We start from the raw sequence: 18,351 nt of genomic DNA, 5'->3' as shown, positions 1-18,351 counted from the left end.
TGTTAGACTGCCAAAGACTGAAAATGGAAGACGTCCAAGCAGGAATTAGGTGTCCTCTGCATCTAACAACATAACCTTATTACCTGCAAGTAAATATTAGGCATAGCCCGAGTTTAGAAAATAAGACTAAGTGCAAGAAGCACCTGGTTAACAAGTTAGTGGTCTAAATAATTCTGTATAATTTTCAGACACTAACATTGACATGTTAGATTTCCTCCTTCCAGCTGTGTCACTTTGCTAAGAAGTGTTCATAAAATAATAACAACTTTGCAGTACTAATTTAAATTAAATATATACACTTCCTCTTTCACTGAAACACCATTGTTAGAAGCCAGCCACCTAGTGTGTTGTCAAATGACACTCTAATGAGTACGATTTTTAATGGGCTTTAAGTAGCTGAGGGGAAATAAGTAAAACCATGGATCAAACACCATGCTGAAGGTACGGGTGTCTGTTTGAGGTACTGCATTGTCCCTCAACCTCTGATGTATGCTGAATGAAAATATGTGTTTCTATAATGAATATGCATAAATAAATATGTTGACCTTACCTTTTCCTCACTTCATTCAGCCTATTTTTAAAGTATCAACTTACAACGTATTCACAGTATTTTTTGCTTTGTGAATAAATTTGCATGTTACTTAGTACTAATTATAAGAAGCAATGTTCTGCTCCTTGTTATGTATAGTCCATATGATCCACATATGTCTGTCCTTGCCTTGGTGGGGCCCCAAAACAAATGGCATGAGTCGCTTCCAGCAGAGCACAGTCATATATATGATTGGCTGGCCTGTGCACAAGTTCTCCCTCATTCAACTTTACCTTTTACCTTTCCCGTACTATTTTTAGCCCCTCAAGTCTCTTTGAATGAAAAAACAATGTTGCTAAATCCTTTAGTGTTTACTATGTTTAATCCTCTCTAACTTACAACAAAAGCTGTTGGCTGTTAATCATCTTTCCAGCAGGCAGCATGGCTACATCCACTGAAGTTTTAATCCCCTACTTGCCTGAGTTCCTATCCTACTGCTGTCTCATTGTTCACTCCACCTTTCAAAGCAGCCATGTCACAGTGTGTTGGCTAGTTTTATCATCTGAATTACTGTTAATATCTCATTTTACCTCAAAAAGCTTAATCACCTGCCACCCGTCATTTTCCTATGAATGGGATATTTCTGTGCCTCTGCTCCAGCCTGTTTCTGTGCATAGTTGGCTAGTTCTGCCTTGCTTGCCCTGTGAATGGATTTATACCGAAGTTCTTCACTAAAGACGCGTTAATCTCCTGAAGTTGGTCAGCAGTCTTTTTAGTGCTTTTGCTCCCTGCACCAGAAAGTCACCTAAACAACATTTTTTGCCACTGTTCCTCTCAGGGAAGCACAGTCGGAGAGTTTTAAGGTGACCTTAATGTCCTGCTTTGGATGTCCTGCTTGCTAAGCTTCGTAAGTGCCTGGCATGATCAACCACAGGCAGATGTGTCTCCATGCTGCTATCAGGAAAGTCAAATGGTGATAGCCCCACAGCGGGGATGTTACCAGGAAAAAATCAGGTACAAGAAAAAACTAGTCTGGGGGAATGCACACAGACCCCACAGAAGAGGACTAAACCTTGGGGTTTAATTGGTAGGAGACCAGTACACTTTTTACAGTAGTGCCAGGGCTGTGAAGTAACTTGAGGGGTTATTTTGATGTCAGTGGCTGCTCAGCCTATGGATCAGTGGGCTTTTGCAGCTATGGATGCATATATATCTCTTCACCTTGTCTGCACCTCATTCACTGTGATATTGGCTGGCAGCGCTATTTGGCTCATCATCTCCTTTAGTCATCACATTACTGTCTCTGTTAAAAAGCATCCTGTATCACCCTTCTGAGGTTTCTTCAATTGCTCAAAATATTTTGCTTATAAGCAAGTATGTGATATTTGTCATGAAGTCACCCATAATTATAAGGTACTGAAAATACATTGAAAATAACCCTACATTTGTCTTTGGTGTATGTATCCTTGCAATGGTGATAACATGCATGCACTAGGCTGAGAGGCCAAAAATATTTTAATATCCATTTACATGGCTAGAAAACTTCCCTTCTGAAGATTAGGTATTAAGACAAACTCCTTATTTATGGATGACAGTCCTGTAAAAGTCACCACAAGGCCAGAGGAAGAGGGAAAAATGGGAAAAAGTCTTGACGCCAGAAAGGACAATGTCATTGCAGAGGTAACTGTCCTGTTGAAACACACACATCTAAGCATGTGATCCAGTCTGAAGTCTGTCTGGAGTGCAGCAGGAGTGTCAGCATATATTAAAAAGACTCACAAGCTGTGATTCACAGAGGGGATATGGAAGTGCCCCAGCCCTAAAAGCACACAGCAGGACTGAGGGGGCCCAAAGGCAGCTACAGCGTTTCTGAGCTGTGGGCCTGGTTGCAGAAGTGAGCTGCACCTTCAGCGGCTTACATGAACTTCGAGAGGTTTTAAAAGACCACTACAGAAATTCTGCTGTCCCCTCCTACTGCATCTTCTCTGAGGGCTATTGTAATTTTACCTGATAATGCATACTTCAATCTGAGATATTCAAAAGAGTCTGAATTATTTTGAGGCACCTATCTGACATGCTTTCAGAACCTCTGGTACTAACAAGCTGCCTCCTTTAATGTTTTTGATTATTTTTCCTAAGCTGCTGGAGATTTTGATGGCAGTCATGACCCAGATGCCACAACAGATTTTAGTCCATAAAGACAAATTAGGCAGAGAAAAATTCTCTCTACTTATTGGTACTACATTTTCTTGTTTGTCCCATATATTTCAGGAAATCCTGGTCATCATACAGATCATAAAGGCTAAGCCAGTCACTGCATGAGGATGTAGACAACAGCCTCCAATGTCGACAAGGAGCCATAATACCAAATCCAAATTGGTTAAAGGATGTTGGTGTGGTTTGTGGTTGCTGGGGATTTTTTGAGTTTAAGTTCTAGCTTTTGTTGACCAAAAAAGCAAAGCTCCAGCAGAGATCAGTTATTTCTAAAGGTATATTTAAGTTCAAGAGTCAAAGCACTGATTTTTGGCAGTCTCAAAAAAAGATACTACTGCAGGATTTGCAAACAGAAACAGCAGCACCAATACCCAGGGCAGTATCTCTGAAGAGACATGTCAAATTTGTTCACTGGCTAAGTCCAGCAAATTCTGTCATCATTTGGTACCACAGAAATCTGTCAGAAAACAAAGAAAAGCCTTCTCCCAACTGTTAAAGAATATTTAAAGATTCATTAGTTATGCTCTCTCTAATCATCTACTCCAAGCCTGTGCCTGGGGACCAATTGCAGTAACTACTGAAAAAAATGAAACATCTATTATGCATGTATTTTACTGAAAATACACTATAATGAATTTCAGTGGGAGAAGAAAAACAGGGTATTTAAATCTCCTGGCAGAGATGTGTATTTACGAAAATCAGCCCCTTGGATGAGGTGACGAGAAGGAAGTATTGTTACCTATATGCCAACAAGATTTCTGACATACGTACACCTGTAGGTCAAATAACAGACAAAACTCCCCCATCCTTGGGACTAAACTTGCCCTTTAACATTCAACAAACTGTAGACTAATTTGAACATGACAAGTGCAAGCTGCACAGGACAATTATTCTCAGAGAACAAACGGTAATTATGAAACTTAACACTGCTTTAAAGGACCTGTATGCAGATGAAACAGGGGTTTCTAACATTTTCTCTGATTTTTTTCATTCCTTTTTCTTTTCCACAAAATAAAACCAGGACCCCATTCCTCTAGTTTTAGACAGCTATAGCTTTGTTTTGGACGTGATTGAAGGAAGAGAATTTGTAATTCGTAACATACTGTTGTCAAAATCTTTATGCCATACCTGGCAGATAGCTTGATAAAGAAACTAGGAACATCAATATACACAGCAAAGATCTGTTCTTTCAAGTGGAAAGTATGGTCCCAGTCCTTGCTAGTGTATACAGTGCAGCTCTGGCATATGCAGAGGACACCCGTGGGATGCTCTTGCTTGCCCCAGCAAGGAGCTTGGCTCACTTATGGCTTCCTTTGCTTAGATCAGCTGAGCTGTTCCCAGTGCAAGGTTAGGAGAAAACTGCCATGAGAGGGGGAGTCCCAGGGTGCTTTGAACCCTTCTCTTTCTGCATAGGGATGTCTTTGTGAGGGACCCGGTTGCATGAGGGTCCCTGAAAGCGCCTTGCTCCAGAGGCCAGGGACTCACTGATGTGTCCCGCACTGTCTCTGCTTCCACATTCTGTGCAGCAGCTTGCCTGCATAACCATGGTTTCTTTGCTTCTCTTTGGCCACCAAAACGGCCCAAGCCTGTAACACCCTTTGGCCATACAAACTGGGGAAAAGCTTTTCCTCAGTCTCTGTGCCAAGCTACACTGAAAGCAAGGAGAATCAGCTCCAGTGTCAGCTGGATTCAAATGTGAGAAGAGCAGGTGATTCTGAAGGGAGGAATTACAATCAGAAAAGTTTGTCCTTTTATGTTACGCATTAGTGAAAAAGCAAACCTGAGAATAAAGAAGAAATAATTTCAGCTTTCCTGCACAGAAGGGCAAAAAGCAGCTTCAGCTACCAACTCTATTATTTTTGCAGTCTTCTAACGTACAGCTCAAACAAACTGCTCCCAGTTCTAACATTTGTTTCTGGTTTCAGACTAGTAGAAATCTAATTTCCTTCTCCCCAAGAGCAAATGTCAGCACAAGCGGAATCTGAAATTTGTTGCCTGACACCTGCAGCAAGGAGCTAAATTGAGAGTAATATTTCAAAGAGGTACTTGTGAGGTATGTGCTTAAATTTGATTAACAAAACAAGCAGGCTTGTGTATATTCCTCCTGCATACTGCCTCTAAAATATACTCCCCGTCACCCTGGACTGACGTAAGGCAAATGAAAGAGAACTGCTAGAACCATTCTGATTGGAACCACGCAGGCCAAATTCAGCATTTTAGGAAACTCCATAAATCTGGATTCAGAAATGAGTAATATGATTTCATACTTCTAAACACACAGGCCAAACCAGCCTGCCTAGCTTTTACATCATTTGCTAGGTTAACAGCAAAAACACTCTACAAATAAAATGAATGTCTAATATTTGTGATTCAGGATAATTCCAGATTAAAATCCTGATGGCTATACACAGTTAGCATCCTCTCTCCTCCTACCCTTGCTTTGGTGTCTAGATTTCTACACCACTGTGGACAATCTGCCTCTGAGTTTTGCAAGAAGGAATCAGCAACCAGTACTGTCTGTAAGCTACCAACTGAAACCCAGGGATTTCTGGAGAGTTTACAACACTCACTGTCCTGTGAACAGGTATTCAGAAATTCAGTATTTAAATGTAGCAAATAAGCATATTTCTGTAATGATATTTATTGATATTTCTTCTGGCTTATCTGTAAAATGCACTATTCCTACACAAAGGTTGGGCAGTGCAGCACGTGAACTACCTCTAGTTCGGTAACTCACTCCAGGCTGAGAAAGCAGGCTAACTCCTATCCTATCCAGGTCTGATTTCATGTTACAGAAGCTCACTAATCCACTATATTTCACTGCTTAACTGGTATGGCTCATATAATCCTTTCAGTAAAATTGCTTGGCACAATTCTGAAATTCGCAATGTACATTTCTCATTTCGGGAACGGATCCCTGAGCTGGAAACTGATTAATACTTAAAACTACACTGGTAACTTCTGTTTGAAGATGTCAATATGCATTTTCACTTGTCACATGAGCCTGAACAGACACATACCTTATTTATATATAAACAAACACACAGAGCAAGACAACTGAGCCACAGAAATGTAAGCAGGGAACCAGATAAGATTAAAAATCAAATAGCTTGCCTTTTTTGCCCTCTGCTACAAACACAGGAGTACAGGAATGTATATGGCGTTTCAGCTTAATAGAGCACAAATGATGTAAATTAACATTCCTTCCACAATCAAAAAAAATAAAGCAAAACTAAAAGGATACGACAGATCTTAAATCAATCTGAATTGGCATAGCTCCATTAAAGTCATAAGGATCAAGGTTGTAATCCATTTGTCTTCAATACAGAAATAGCAATATTTGGATCGGCTAACAGTTATTAGAAATTCTACTGGCGTGGAGTTTCTTTAATCTTAAAAACAAGTGATGTCTCAAAGGCGCTAACTCGAAGATTGCCATTACTTTCAGCACCCTCATCTAAAGCTGCTACAGAACCAACAATTAATGCAAAGGGCAGATTATGCACATGCAGTAGTACAAACATATTAAAAGTTCTCATGTAAGTAAAAAAAAAAGATTGCCTGTAGCCTGCCATCCACAGGGACCGTTCTACTATTTTTAAGTCAATTAGTTCAACTTCTCTCGAAAGTCAGCCCTCTCTTATCCTCATTAGTGGTCACAAACACAGTTTACTGCACTTATAATTCCTTTAGCAGCTCATTAGAACTGGAATACATTAGTGCCAAAGGATCTAAAGGTCATCTATCATCAATTTCTTTAAATACAAAAGACAAAAGCTATCTAAAATCTCCAGAAGGACTGAGATTACTGTAAATAAGATGACTTAGAAAACTGAAACAAAAGCCCAACAACGTCTGTATTCGTTGATCATTACTTCAGAACTAAAAGAAAGTGCGAATCACTGTTTCCTACCTCCTACTGAAAAAGAGAGATTATATTTTCTTAACTTTCAAAAGTGGAAACACATTCAAACACCTATAGCATGTTTCCCAGACACTGCATTGATGAGGAGCACCGATGTACCAAGAGCAGGAAGCATTTGACTGATCGATGCTATGAAATGCAGTATCATCTTGTAAGTGCCATATTCACCATCAAATCTGGTTGTTTTCCAGGACAGCGCTGCACAGATCTAGTCCACAGAAACCATAAATTTTGTTATTACTCACTTGTATTGGGCTTTTCCAGAAGTGTTGTATTATGATAAAAATAATCAGACGCATTTTATGAAAAAAAGTTAAGTTTTCTGCATTAAAAATTAATCATTATGTATAATTACAACACAATAATAGGAATTACCGGACAAATAGTCTCATCAGTTCCTACAAGGAAAATGCCTCTAGATGCCTGTGGCTGAAACTAACTGAGTAGAACAGGAAAATAGTCTGAAAAGCTGAAGAATTTACCAGAGAATGACAAGCTTTTAATATATTTTTTGAACTATCTTATGATTTCTATCCCCTGGGCATAACGCTTTATGCTTAATTTTTTAAAAAAATTCTGCAGAAATATTATCACTACCTCTTAAATTTTGCGGTAATTTTTCATAAGGGAAATATTTTTCACATTTGAAAAATCTTCAGTGCAGAAAAAAAGACTTACATGTGTATGCATAAGTCTGGAAAAAAACAACAAAACACGTATTTAAAAACAGGAGAAGCAAACCAAAGTTCTTAAAGCCTCAGTGCAACAAAAATCCTACCCAAAATGGATGAAGGAAAATTGTTTATGGCCTCCACCTAAAAACAGACTTAAAACCAGACATAAATAAAGGCCAGATAAAGACCCTTTTAGATATCTATGCAGACTAGCTCTAGCGTGCCTTTGCACCACGAGTCCTGCCACGGTCAGAAGGGAGAGCTGAGAGAGGAATGCCAAATGTCAACCCTAAAGAGCATCGAGTGCGCTCTCCCCTTGGTTAGCAGCAGCAGAGGGTAGCTCAAGGTTCACAGCCAGCACGTGAAAGGCTGGCAGAGGGCTGAAGTGAAGCAGAGAAATGTCCGCTGAGAATCTGGGCACCTCAGAGGGCATTGCTGTGTCCTGCTGAAAGCATCCTCTGCAGTCAGGAGGAGGCCGACAGGCAAGAGGTGATTTACTACCAAGTTCCTTTCAGTCATAAAACATGATGATTTTTGCTGAGGCTGGGGTTTTACATTTGAAAATTTAGAAGCAGAGAAAGGTGATCAAGCTAATGCAAATTAAGAATTTAGAGGTCCTCACCTGAGCACGGTAACCTATCGCTCCCAGCACTAATAATCTATAAGTGAAACACTTGCAGCACTATACTTGAACCCCACAACTTTATTTCACTCAGATTTTTTTAAGCAGCATCATAATTTAAAATAGAGCATTACAGAAACACCCTCAGTTTTTTCTGTGTGGACAAATTAGAGCCATTGACAGTAGCTTCTAATTTTATCTGAACCTGCACAGGTCAAAAAGACAATTTCATAAAAGCATTAATGCTTTCATGTTCTGAATTAATGTAGAGAAGCCTCAGTTGGTCAACTTCTTTCCTTAGGGAGAATCTCTCCTCTCTATGTTTATTTAAATTAAATACCAAACAATGTCACTATGACACATCCCCAGCACTGTGCAGGAAGCAAGGTAGTTAATCTGATTGTTTTTCTTTTTGATGATATAAAGACAAATGCATCCAGAGAGAGGGATAACTGCTTTTAAAATGCAGAATTGATATTCCCTACTTAACATAATAAATTGGAAAACACAAATCTTTCTAATGCATATTTATGAAAGGCAGCATTTAACTGCTCTATAACATCCAGAATAAAACCCTGGAGAAGGCCTGTGCAGCTTATTCTGAAGGTGATTTCGCATGTATGCAAGAGCAAAGGTGCAGACACCACAGGTCAAGTGTCATTTGTGAACCAACAAACCTCTTTGCTTGCCACGGAGTAACAATGAAGGATGGAGAAGGTCTCTGCATGGGCACCCGCTCCTGCACCCACGTGCACACAGCTTCTCCGTGCTCAACGCTGCATGCAGGTCAGACCATCATCGTATACAATAACAGGTACACTATGTTTTACTGTTGTTATCTTGAGTATTCCTTTTAACTTCACAAAAAAGGAGTCTGTTGTTCTCAAAAACAGTTTGAAAAGTCCACTTTTCAAGACAAGTAGTCTGAGACATTTCACAGGGTCCAAGTGTTCAGTATTATTAATGTTCTATAAGCTTTTTCATCCTGTCACTACTAAATAAAACATCAGCTGAACCCTTCTAAAGTTCTACAGATATATGACACAGTTGTTAACTATATTTATATGGGACATTTCTGGCTTGCTGCTATAAACTATTCTTATTGCAGTAGATTCCGATTCAGCACTTCCCTTTCAGGTGTAAAATTCAAGCAAAAAGGAAAAAATCTGGTTTGGTCATTTCCTACAGAAACAGTAAGGAAAGTCACAATTAATCAACTTAGGTGCAAACACATTAATATAGTAAGAGTATGCATCCGTACCTGATAAAAAGCTGTACATGATATCAGCCAATGTAAGGTGGGGGGGAAATCTCTTTTCATAATGAGTGTAATTAGTAATAAGGGGTCCCCTACAGTTAAGCTCAAATTACTGTAAGCATTGCAAAGGCAGGTACCATTTTTCCCTGTGCTCAGCCTGTCCAACCACTGCTGGACACTGCATGTGCTCGAGGAAATAAAGGTGACACCTCAACTCCAAAGATACTCTGCAGCAGCAGCTTTTGCTGGAGGAGTAGGATGTATAGGGCCTAATCTAGAGAGCTGGTGGCTGGGGACAGGATGCAGCTCCCATCTGGCCTGTGCCTTCTGTGCAAGGGCATCCAAGAAAGATTTCCTTCCTTTCACTTCCTTTTCCCAAAAGCACCAGCCACAGGAGGCCAGAGAGGAGCATGCATCAAAGTGAAATGCTTGCCACCCATTTCAAAGGAGTGAGAGCCAAAAGCAAAATAAATATAGATCAAAAGAGAGATGAAAAAGTAACTACAGCTGCTGAATGAACAAAAAGAACAACTAAGATGGTAAGGAGAAATATTACTTATTTATATATGCAGTATATAAGTATGTATACTTATTTATTTATACAGAGAAAGCCATCCTGGGTTATAACCCCTCCCCTCCAAACACATGGGAGCCAAAGGGGCTTCACATTGCATTTTCTGATGTGGCCAACCAGTCACAGGTCTCCCCACTCTCACCTACTCTGCTCTGCCGGACCAGTGAGTAAAAGCGGGAAGAATTTTCTTTGTTTTATGGACTGCAGGTTTGGAGTAGAGATGGAAGACCAAGGGTAATGTTGTTAAATGCAAGCTGAAAAGTGAGATGTCATACGCTAATAAATTCAGAATTAAGGCTTTTTGCAGATCATATTTGTGCAGTGGGACATCTCCCAAGACACACCTAAATGTGGCTTTACAATTAGGCATATGTGTATGAGTTAACAGCAGTGAAATCCCAAACTCTGAATTCTTAAATTCCCTGAGTTTACTTCAAACCAATTTTTGAACTAAAATATTTTTGCATTTAGCAGCAATCTTGCTAATAGATGGCCACTGACCATGGGCTCACATCCAAAGTATGTTAACATTTCACTTCAGCTTTGAAACACAGGAACTGCTATGTTAGAATAGACTGAGGGTCCAGTATCCTCCTCAGTGCCAGATGCTTCCAAACAAGTTAGATTAAATTTTGCTGCTAGCAAGATTAATTCACATACTAATCAACTCAGCTGAAACCAAGACCGTGGCTCTAGACCAGATTTTGACCCTTACTGTACAATTTACAGCATGGGAAAATAGCAAATATTTCTTCTGACCACAACAGATGATGCCCTGCAGCAAAGCAACTGACAAATGATTGGCACGCAGTGGTAATTTAATTTAAGCTAGTGTATCCAATTTGGTGTTTTGATCTTTGAGGATAATGTCACAGGATAACATTTTGAGGAGTGCCCAAGCAAACTTAGCTCTTTGGCTCCACTCACTTTCGGCAGGGTTTATACCCTAAATCACTTGAAAACTTTGCCAAGACACTTCAAGCTCTAGACATAAACCAACAGTGGCAGCTAGGCTTTGCACTGTGAGTTCTGCGGAGCTTTTTTTGAGGGAGCAGAAGTGGCTTTTCTTTCCATCCCTGGTCCGCACCAATTTTTTACAGTCAGTGGAGCAGCAGTTGTCACACCTCTGTGGCTTCATCCCATTACATCAGGAGAAACATGGGAAATGTCAGTCCTTTCTCCGGCAACTCCCAAGTCCTCAGTTTGTGCACATCTGGCTCGTTCCAGAACACAGCAAACACGCTCCCACTTTCCAGAAGTTAGTGGGAACTTTCCCTAGGGCAGCCTGGCGCCTTTTTTTTTTTTGCCTCCTCTTCTGGCATGAAGAGCTTTTAAATTGCCATATTGCAAAGAGGCAGAGTATTTCATGCTTACTGCAAGGGTAAGAAATGCATCAGAAATGGAGGTCAGCTAATTTTGAACACTTTTTAATTATAGACACTTCATTTTTATTTTGTACTCTGAACAGCTTATCAGGAGGATCCATTTCTTGTATCATTAATTAAATTCTGTCAGCCTAATGTAACATTTCAAATCTCCTTTTCTGCTCATTGTGTGGCCATATATATCACCTCATCTCTTTGAGTCTTCATTTCACTGGAATTACATGCTGTTTGTTTTCTTTAATTTTCCCAGATTACATTCTCTGAGTTCCTTTTAACACTGCTTTCATCTCAGGATGTTAAAATTACATACCCAGAACAGCACCACAGTGCATGTCACTGATGTACTCCTGGTTTGGAAAGTATGCTCCCAGTTTGATGGGCTCTCTTTTTCAGGTGGGAATGTACTGCTAAGCCTACACAGATGGACTATTTGTTCTGTGGTAGAGCAACCTGAATATGGATATCCAGCTGTAGTGCTTAGGTGTAATCATAGAGGGAGATGCAAAACCACAATGACAAGAAGGTCAATATGTTTTGGTTCTAATAACAAATGCTGCTGTTGGTGCAGCTGAAAAAAAGCACTGAAGGGAAAGGCAGGCATTAAGAGAAGTACATTTCAATAATTATTTTCTTCCAGGAAATGTGATAATTGTGTATGCAGAGCAGCCACCGGAGACCAACTGCAGAAGATACGTTGATTGGAAATGCATTAAAACAACAGATTAATACACAGTAAATATTGAAAAGATGTATTAAATGGTGAATCAGCTAGAAGAAATACATAATTTATGTGCATCTAAGTATTTTTAGAGTAGGGGAAAGCCTCTCACGCTCACACATGCACACACCTCTGGTTGCAAGTACACTCACAGCCAGCCTATGTATGTAGATGCGTTAAATATAAACTGAGGTACTAGAGCAAGCTCAGCACAGGAAGACTCAGCTGCACACAGCCAAGTCTTGGGATTGTGTGGCCGATGCCATGGTATGGCCATTGCTGTAAATGGCAGCAGTCCTAGGAACAGCCCCATCTCCCCACCACCTTTGCTGAGATGCCGACAGCCAGCTCTGTGTCCTGTAGTGAACACAAGCTCATTCCTATGTCATTCTTTCTGGGGCATTGTACCCAACCCCACAGTTTCCTAATACAGCAGAGCTGGGTAGATGGCACAGAAATCCTCTGCTATGACCTCCTGCAAGTCCATCACACACAGAGGTGTAGGGCGCCTATGTTGCAATACTCTTTGCATTGGGGCTGTACAGCACTGTGGCTACAAAGGAAGAATGGGAGCCTGGAAAAGAAGCAGACCTCTTCTTTTGTCCATTCCCATGCCTATTACCACAACAGAAGCAAAAACTGAGGTGTTCCAAGTACAAAAAAATCATACTTCTTTTGCATGCAGCGTCCTCTCCGGGCCTGCAGGGCCAATGAGAGCGATACAGCCATAGCATAAAGCACCACATTCCACATATTACCATTTTCTATACTGTATCTGAATCCTGATAAACAAGAATATGAAAAGATGTTACCAAAAGTGAAATCTGTTTTAAAACACTGAAAGAATTAGCAGCATAACTAGCCCATATGAATCGTCAGTGCTCATTCATGCATCACTACACATAAATTCTGCCTGCTACGTGCTGCAAAAGGCTGAACTGTTGACAGCAATTTATAAAAAAATCGATTAATTGATTCTTCCACTGTTGAACCAATATATATATTCCCATACAACTTCAATTAGCCCTGTGAACGAACTGACACCTGGCAAACAACCATAAATTACTCTTTGATGTTATCACATCCTAAGGCATAGTCCACAAGGGTTATTTATTTTATTAGTTCGTCCACATTCCTGAGTATACTTTACAAGAAAAAAAGGCTTGAAATGCACTACTAAAACCTTTGTCTAAGGGACACTTCTGCAGCTGTTGGAAAGTCCCTAGTCCTTTCTTCCTTAGAAAGGAAGAGAGCCGTAAGGAGGTGCCTGAAAAGACTGTAACTGGAATATTATATCATAAAATAACAGAAAATAGAAAAAAGCTGAGGTGCTTTCTCAGCACCTCTTCTAGTTGGCAAATACATAATGAAATGCAAAAGTGAAAAAAACAAACCACAAGGCTGAATGGGGAGTGTTTGAAATGATGAGAGGCAACAAAGCATGCAATTCAGACCCCACAGCCAGGAGAGTCCTGGATTCTGCCACTAAATCATTCTTGGGGAAAACAGTCCTTAAGCATCCACCTCTTTACCTGCAAACTCTCGTAACGGCAATTTGATTGAATTTGGAGTAAATCACTTAATATTCAAGACATATAAAGTCCTTTAGTAGTGTGAAGTAATACTGTAAAATATCACGGTTACACAAACAAGTCTATACCCTGAATAAGGAATAACAGCCAAAGACTGCATCAGGGAGATGAAAGATGGCAATCCAACACAATGAAACTATCAAAATGTGCTACTGATATTTCTGAAGCCCTTATGTTCTGACAAACAAAGGTCCAGAAGGTCTAAAAGTTTGGAGTCGACACTTGAGGCTTTGACAGCAAATGCCAAATGAGCAAGTAAGTTACAAAGCCATGACACAGCTTTTACAATGACAGAAAGTTTCATCTATGCTCTCAAAGCTGCTTCCTAAATCATCCATTGTGATTAGTCCCTAATCAATATTTGGAACAAGTGCTGTTTAAAAAAACAGAGTCATTCAGCAATTTCTGGAAGCATTTAAGTGTTAGAAATTCTTGACCTATATCCAGGATTTTGTCCTCTTTCTGCTTTATTTTCTCCAGTTCACTGTCAAGAAGCCCGAGACATCAGGGATCCCCATCAGAGACCGAGATGCCCTGAGTAGATTTTCCAGATTTTCCCTCAGTCAAATCAGCTTCTGGAATAGTTTAGTGTTACATTAAGTGTATCTTGCAAGATAAATGTAATGCACTCAATAACTGATAGCATGTTATGCTAAATTTGTTAAAAGCAAGCAACTAAAGCATTAAAATGCACAATATACATTGAAGATGAATAAATAGAGTAATTAACAGCACACTCTGCTAGATATATTCCAAGTCTAATCAACCTAGAGGACAAAATGACAGACAGAGATAGTACTTCACCAGCATTTCACGATTAGAATTTCTCCTCTAGAACAGCATATTCTGCAAATCTCAGTGCCAGGGAAAAGTACAACCTTTCTGACTTTTTAAAGACTTAGCTTAACTATACAATACCCTTGTTTTTTAAAAGCCCAACTCTCTTTTAGCTTCCAGCTGAAACAGTGCAGGCCAGATCCTATCTGTGCTATTTAACACTAGTCCAAGAATTGACCCTATGTTATTTCCCAGTGTATTGTCTTCAGCTGGGACTGCAGATGTAATTATTTTGATTTCGGCATCTGAAATATTTGATCAAGAGTGAGTTAATTAGGTTACTGCCACTAGAATGTCTTAAACTCCCACGTTTTTTTGATGTTTGCTAAAACAATACATATTCTGCAGCTGAGTAAATATTTCTTTGGGGAATGTAATGTATGAATTTGTTCTCACTCCAGATGTAGATCGCATTTATACAAATTTGTACTGTGGCTTTGATGTGAATCCTATCATCCTCTGGTCTGTAATAAATGAATGCCTGTAGACTCACAGCTATATCAATACTGATAGTGTAAACTTCTGTAGTGCCTTCTTCTGTTTAGTGCTTTATGCACATTAATGAACTAAGCCACAAGGATCCCTGTGGGGTAAGAATTATTCTATTCATTTCACATATGGGAAATTTATGATGGAGAAAGATAAAGCCACTTTCCAAGGTTGTGTGAGAAGTCTGGAGTAAAGCTGGAGAGAACTACAATCAATACATAAGAAAAGTTCCAGCCTTATTGAACAATGAGAAAGTTTGCAGAATTCAAGTGACATTTTAAAATGTTGCTACGTAGACTAGTGTCATTCCACATAAGAACACAAAAAAACTTGTGAGGTTATTTTGCTGAATAAGAATTAAATGCAGTGCATATTTATTGAATAGGAGAAGGTTGTTTTTTCCCCCCAACAAATCATTTTCCCAAAAAACTTTAACTTAATGTGTACCGGAATCTCCTTTGCTGGGGAAAAAGACTCCCTTAGTGTATCCAGTAGTAAAATAGCACAAGGAATTCTAGGTGGAACTTGCTGGCATTCATTAATAGTATTGGCTCATATGTGTGGCATTTCTGGAAGTGCTTGAAAAAAAGGGGCATTTCATCACAACAGCAAAGGTAGACTAATCCTGCTCTATTTTTAAAATCCTGCCCTCTGTCATGTCATGCTGAAGTATAACAAAAGCATGATTCACTGATTGCCCCATAAGAAACCCAATTTCGATACATGGATTGCATTTTCAAGTTAAATAGTGCAAAAGGATTGTAGACAGATATTTAAGAAGACACTACAATCATACAGCTCAAGTCAGACAATGTTTTCAAATAATGACAGCTATCTTGACAGTCAGTAAGACAAATAACTATCTGTGGCATTAATGGCTGTGGCAGCATAATGAAACGCTTGAGGACCAAACAACCCTTGACTGCAGAATGGCTCTGACTTTAGAGATGAGTATTACAGTATGCTTGAGAATTACTATGAACATTTTAATTACTAGATAATATTCTCTCTTTAGTATGGAACTATCTCTTTTCCTAGCTAATGTTCTGTATTTCCAGTGGAAATATGACAATTTATTGAAAATGAGACTCTGGTCTTGTACATTTTTGTATTTCAGAGGTCAATTTGCATACTAATCATGCGTGTCTTCTACATTGCACAATACGAACAAGTTCATTCGCAAAATGTAGTACAAACTGACAAGGCATAACAGTTTCTGTTAAAAATACAAATACATGAACACTGTTGAGTTACATCTTAAAGCAGACCTTTCTTTTTGGCTGTGTTAATTCGCAAATAGGGTAGGCATGGAACTGCTGGAATTCCTGGTACAGACAGGTTTCAAAAGAGGAAAAATTTATAAAGTGGAGAAACTAAGCAGCTATGCAACACTACAAAGCAGGAAACGGCACAGACGGAAAAAGATGGAGAAAAAAGAAGAGAAAAGACACATGTTCTAAGGAGAGATAAAAAGGTAGCAAATGAAGGGGAAATGGTAACAAGAACACGGTTGATGTTTGGCACAGAAGTAAGGTTCTCAGAAATAAAAGCTATTTCTTGACTGCTAAATTTTGCTGTCAGATACAACCAAATAATTCACTAACATTGCCTTCTCCATAAGTAATTACTTGCAAATGTGTGCTTTCATTTCATATTTTTTTTTTACCAGCTCTTCTGCTGGTGATAAACATTGGATAGACCTCACTTTTCTAATGCTCTTTTCTAACAAAAAAAACATAGTAAAATAAAATTTGGAGTTTTTTCTTTACCCATTCTTCAGTGATACACAAAAACACTAACTGCTCAAAGAACACTAAAAAGAAAGCATCACAGGAGAGTTCTTGCATGGCTGAAAATAAAACCTAAAATCACATCAAAAGTGTTGGCCCAAAGTCATTTTCAGTGAACCACAACTGTTATTCTTCATGCTAGCTGGGAACTTAAAGAGATTTTATTAATGCATGATTTCTGCATTTACCTCATATTTCTAAGTCTGAATAAATTAGAAACAGACTTAAAGGCCCCATTCCACAGTATGAAGTAAACAAACGTGTTTTACTATATATGCTTTTCAGAATGAATTAAATTCACACAACATTTGTTTTACTTGCTCATAGTAGACAGTTTTCTTTATGTAAGAACAGACAACACAGTGAAGGCTGGCACTTAACCTTCACACAACAGTCCCATCTACTTCTGCCTTGTTCACACCACAGCTGGGTCACTGCACTGAACAGCAATGGAGCTAACTATATTTGTAAAACAGTAAATACATTTCTGTGACTGTCAGCTGAAGATATAACTTCTATTCAGCATTGTGTTGTTATCAGGCCTGAACACGGATATCTCAGACTTTAACAATAATTTAATACAGGAAGAAACAAGAGAATTAAACTCCCTGTTCATCCCTACCAAAAGTGAAGCAGTAAACAGAAGCAGCATGCGACTGGGGATGTGGCGGCTCTAGAAGGCTGCCTGCTGCCCAGAGCTGGTTACATCTCATCTTTACCAGCTTCATCTTGTGGCTTGTTCGAAGCAGGACTGTCCTACAGGTCAACACGTGTGATCTGTTAACAACACCTAATCAGAAGACCTTCCACTTTTACAAGGAAGCTGAAATGGGTCTGGACCTTTTTGAAGGGTCTTTTGTAAGTTGAAAAAAATAAAAAGCACTGCTGTTCCCAAACTCAAAACCACCAGATTCTTTTTTCTTTGTTCAAAGGGGAGCACCAAATTCTGCTCCAAATCTTGGGATCTGAGGTTGAACTGAACTGAATGAAAGTTGGATCAGGATCAACTTGAAACTTCAGCCTTCTCTCTAAAGAGAAGGACCCAAAGAATCACTGCACATGCTCTGCATGCCACTTTTCGCAGCCTCTAGATCCACCACTGGGACAAGTGCTGCATGAAAGTATAGCTCAGAAATGCAATAACTACCTTATAATAACATCTGAATTGCTTCTGTGAATGATAAAAGCAGGTTCTGCTACATCAACTACATTTTTCCCAACCCAGACTTTCAAAATGTATTTCTATCAAAGAGAGTAACTGATGATGCCAGCCTCTCACTGTAATCGAAAGCAACCACCACAGTTCATATGCACAGGACATCTAGCAATCAATCAGGTAAATAACTTTAAAAAACTCTCATCACCAGAATGGAGTTTGGATTAAGTCTTTAGAAGTGAGCTAGCAAGTCATTATTATGCACACCATTTTGGTATTTTTGCTGAGCAGCACTTCACTCTTCCAAAAGACCCCAAAAAGTCAATAAAGATGAACTAAACAACTCTAAAAAATATTCTTATAATCTTACACCCGGGCCAAAACTGCTAAGGGTAAGTAAGTAACTTCTCTTGAACATCACTTACTTGAAAAGAGACGCTAAAAGCACCCTCAACGCTCAATTCTTTTCTCATTTGGTGTGGTGGATACCAAAAACATCTTGGTGTCTATTCAATGGAAATAAAAAGGAACTCTTACTTGAGCTAAGCATGAGAATTAGCTTAAATTCAGAATTTCCTCATTAATTAC

The 18,351-nt window shown here is 39.2% G+C and overlaps 1 protein-coding gene across 7 annotated transcripts in view; it reads right to left on the bottom strand.

The window, feature by feature from the left end:
- Positions 1-18,351, bottom strand: part of MACROD2 (mono-ADP ribosylhydrolase 2) — a 975,983-nt gene that overhangs the window by 112,587 nt on the left and 845,045 nt on the right. For 4 of the 7 annotated variants that reach the window (XM_075413509.1, XM_075413505.1, XM_075413506.1 and 1 more), the window contains exon 9: positions 18,189-18,269. The exons of the other annotated variants lie outside the window; for them this stretch is intronic. In XM_075413509.1, coding sequence (XP_075269624.1) covers positions 18,189-18,269 — 81 coding nt within the window. The remainder of the gene's footprint in view (positions 1-18,188; positions 18,270-18,351) is intronic. 7 annotated transcript variants of the gene reach the window in all.

The sequence above is a fragment of the Opisthocomus hoazin genome, chromosome 2 (genome assembly GCF_030867145.1).
Source record: "Opisthocomus hoazin isolate bOpiHoa1 chromosome 2, bOpiHoa1.hap1, whole genome shotgun sequence".
In the NCBI taxonomy this organism is placed as follows: domain Eukaryota; kingdom Metazoa; phylum Chordata; class Aves; order Opisthocomiformes; family Opisthocomidae; genus Opisthocomus; species Opisthocomus hoazin.
Note: the sequence above shows the minus strand (reverse complement) of the source record. Positions and strands in the feature narration are given on the sequence as shown.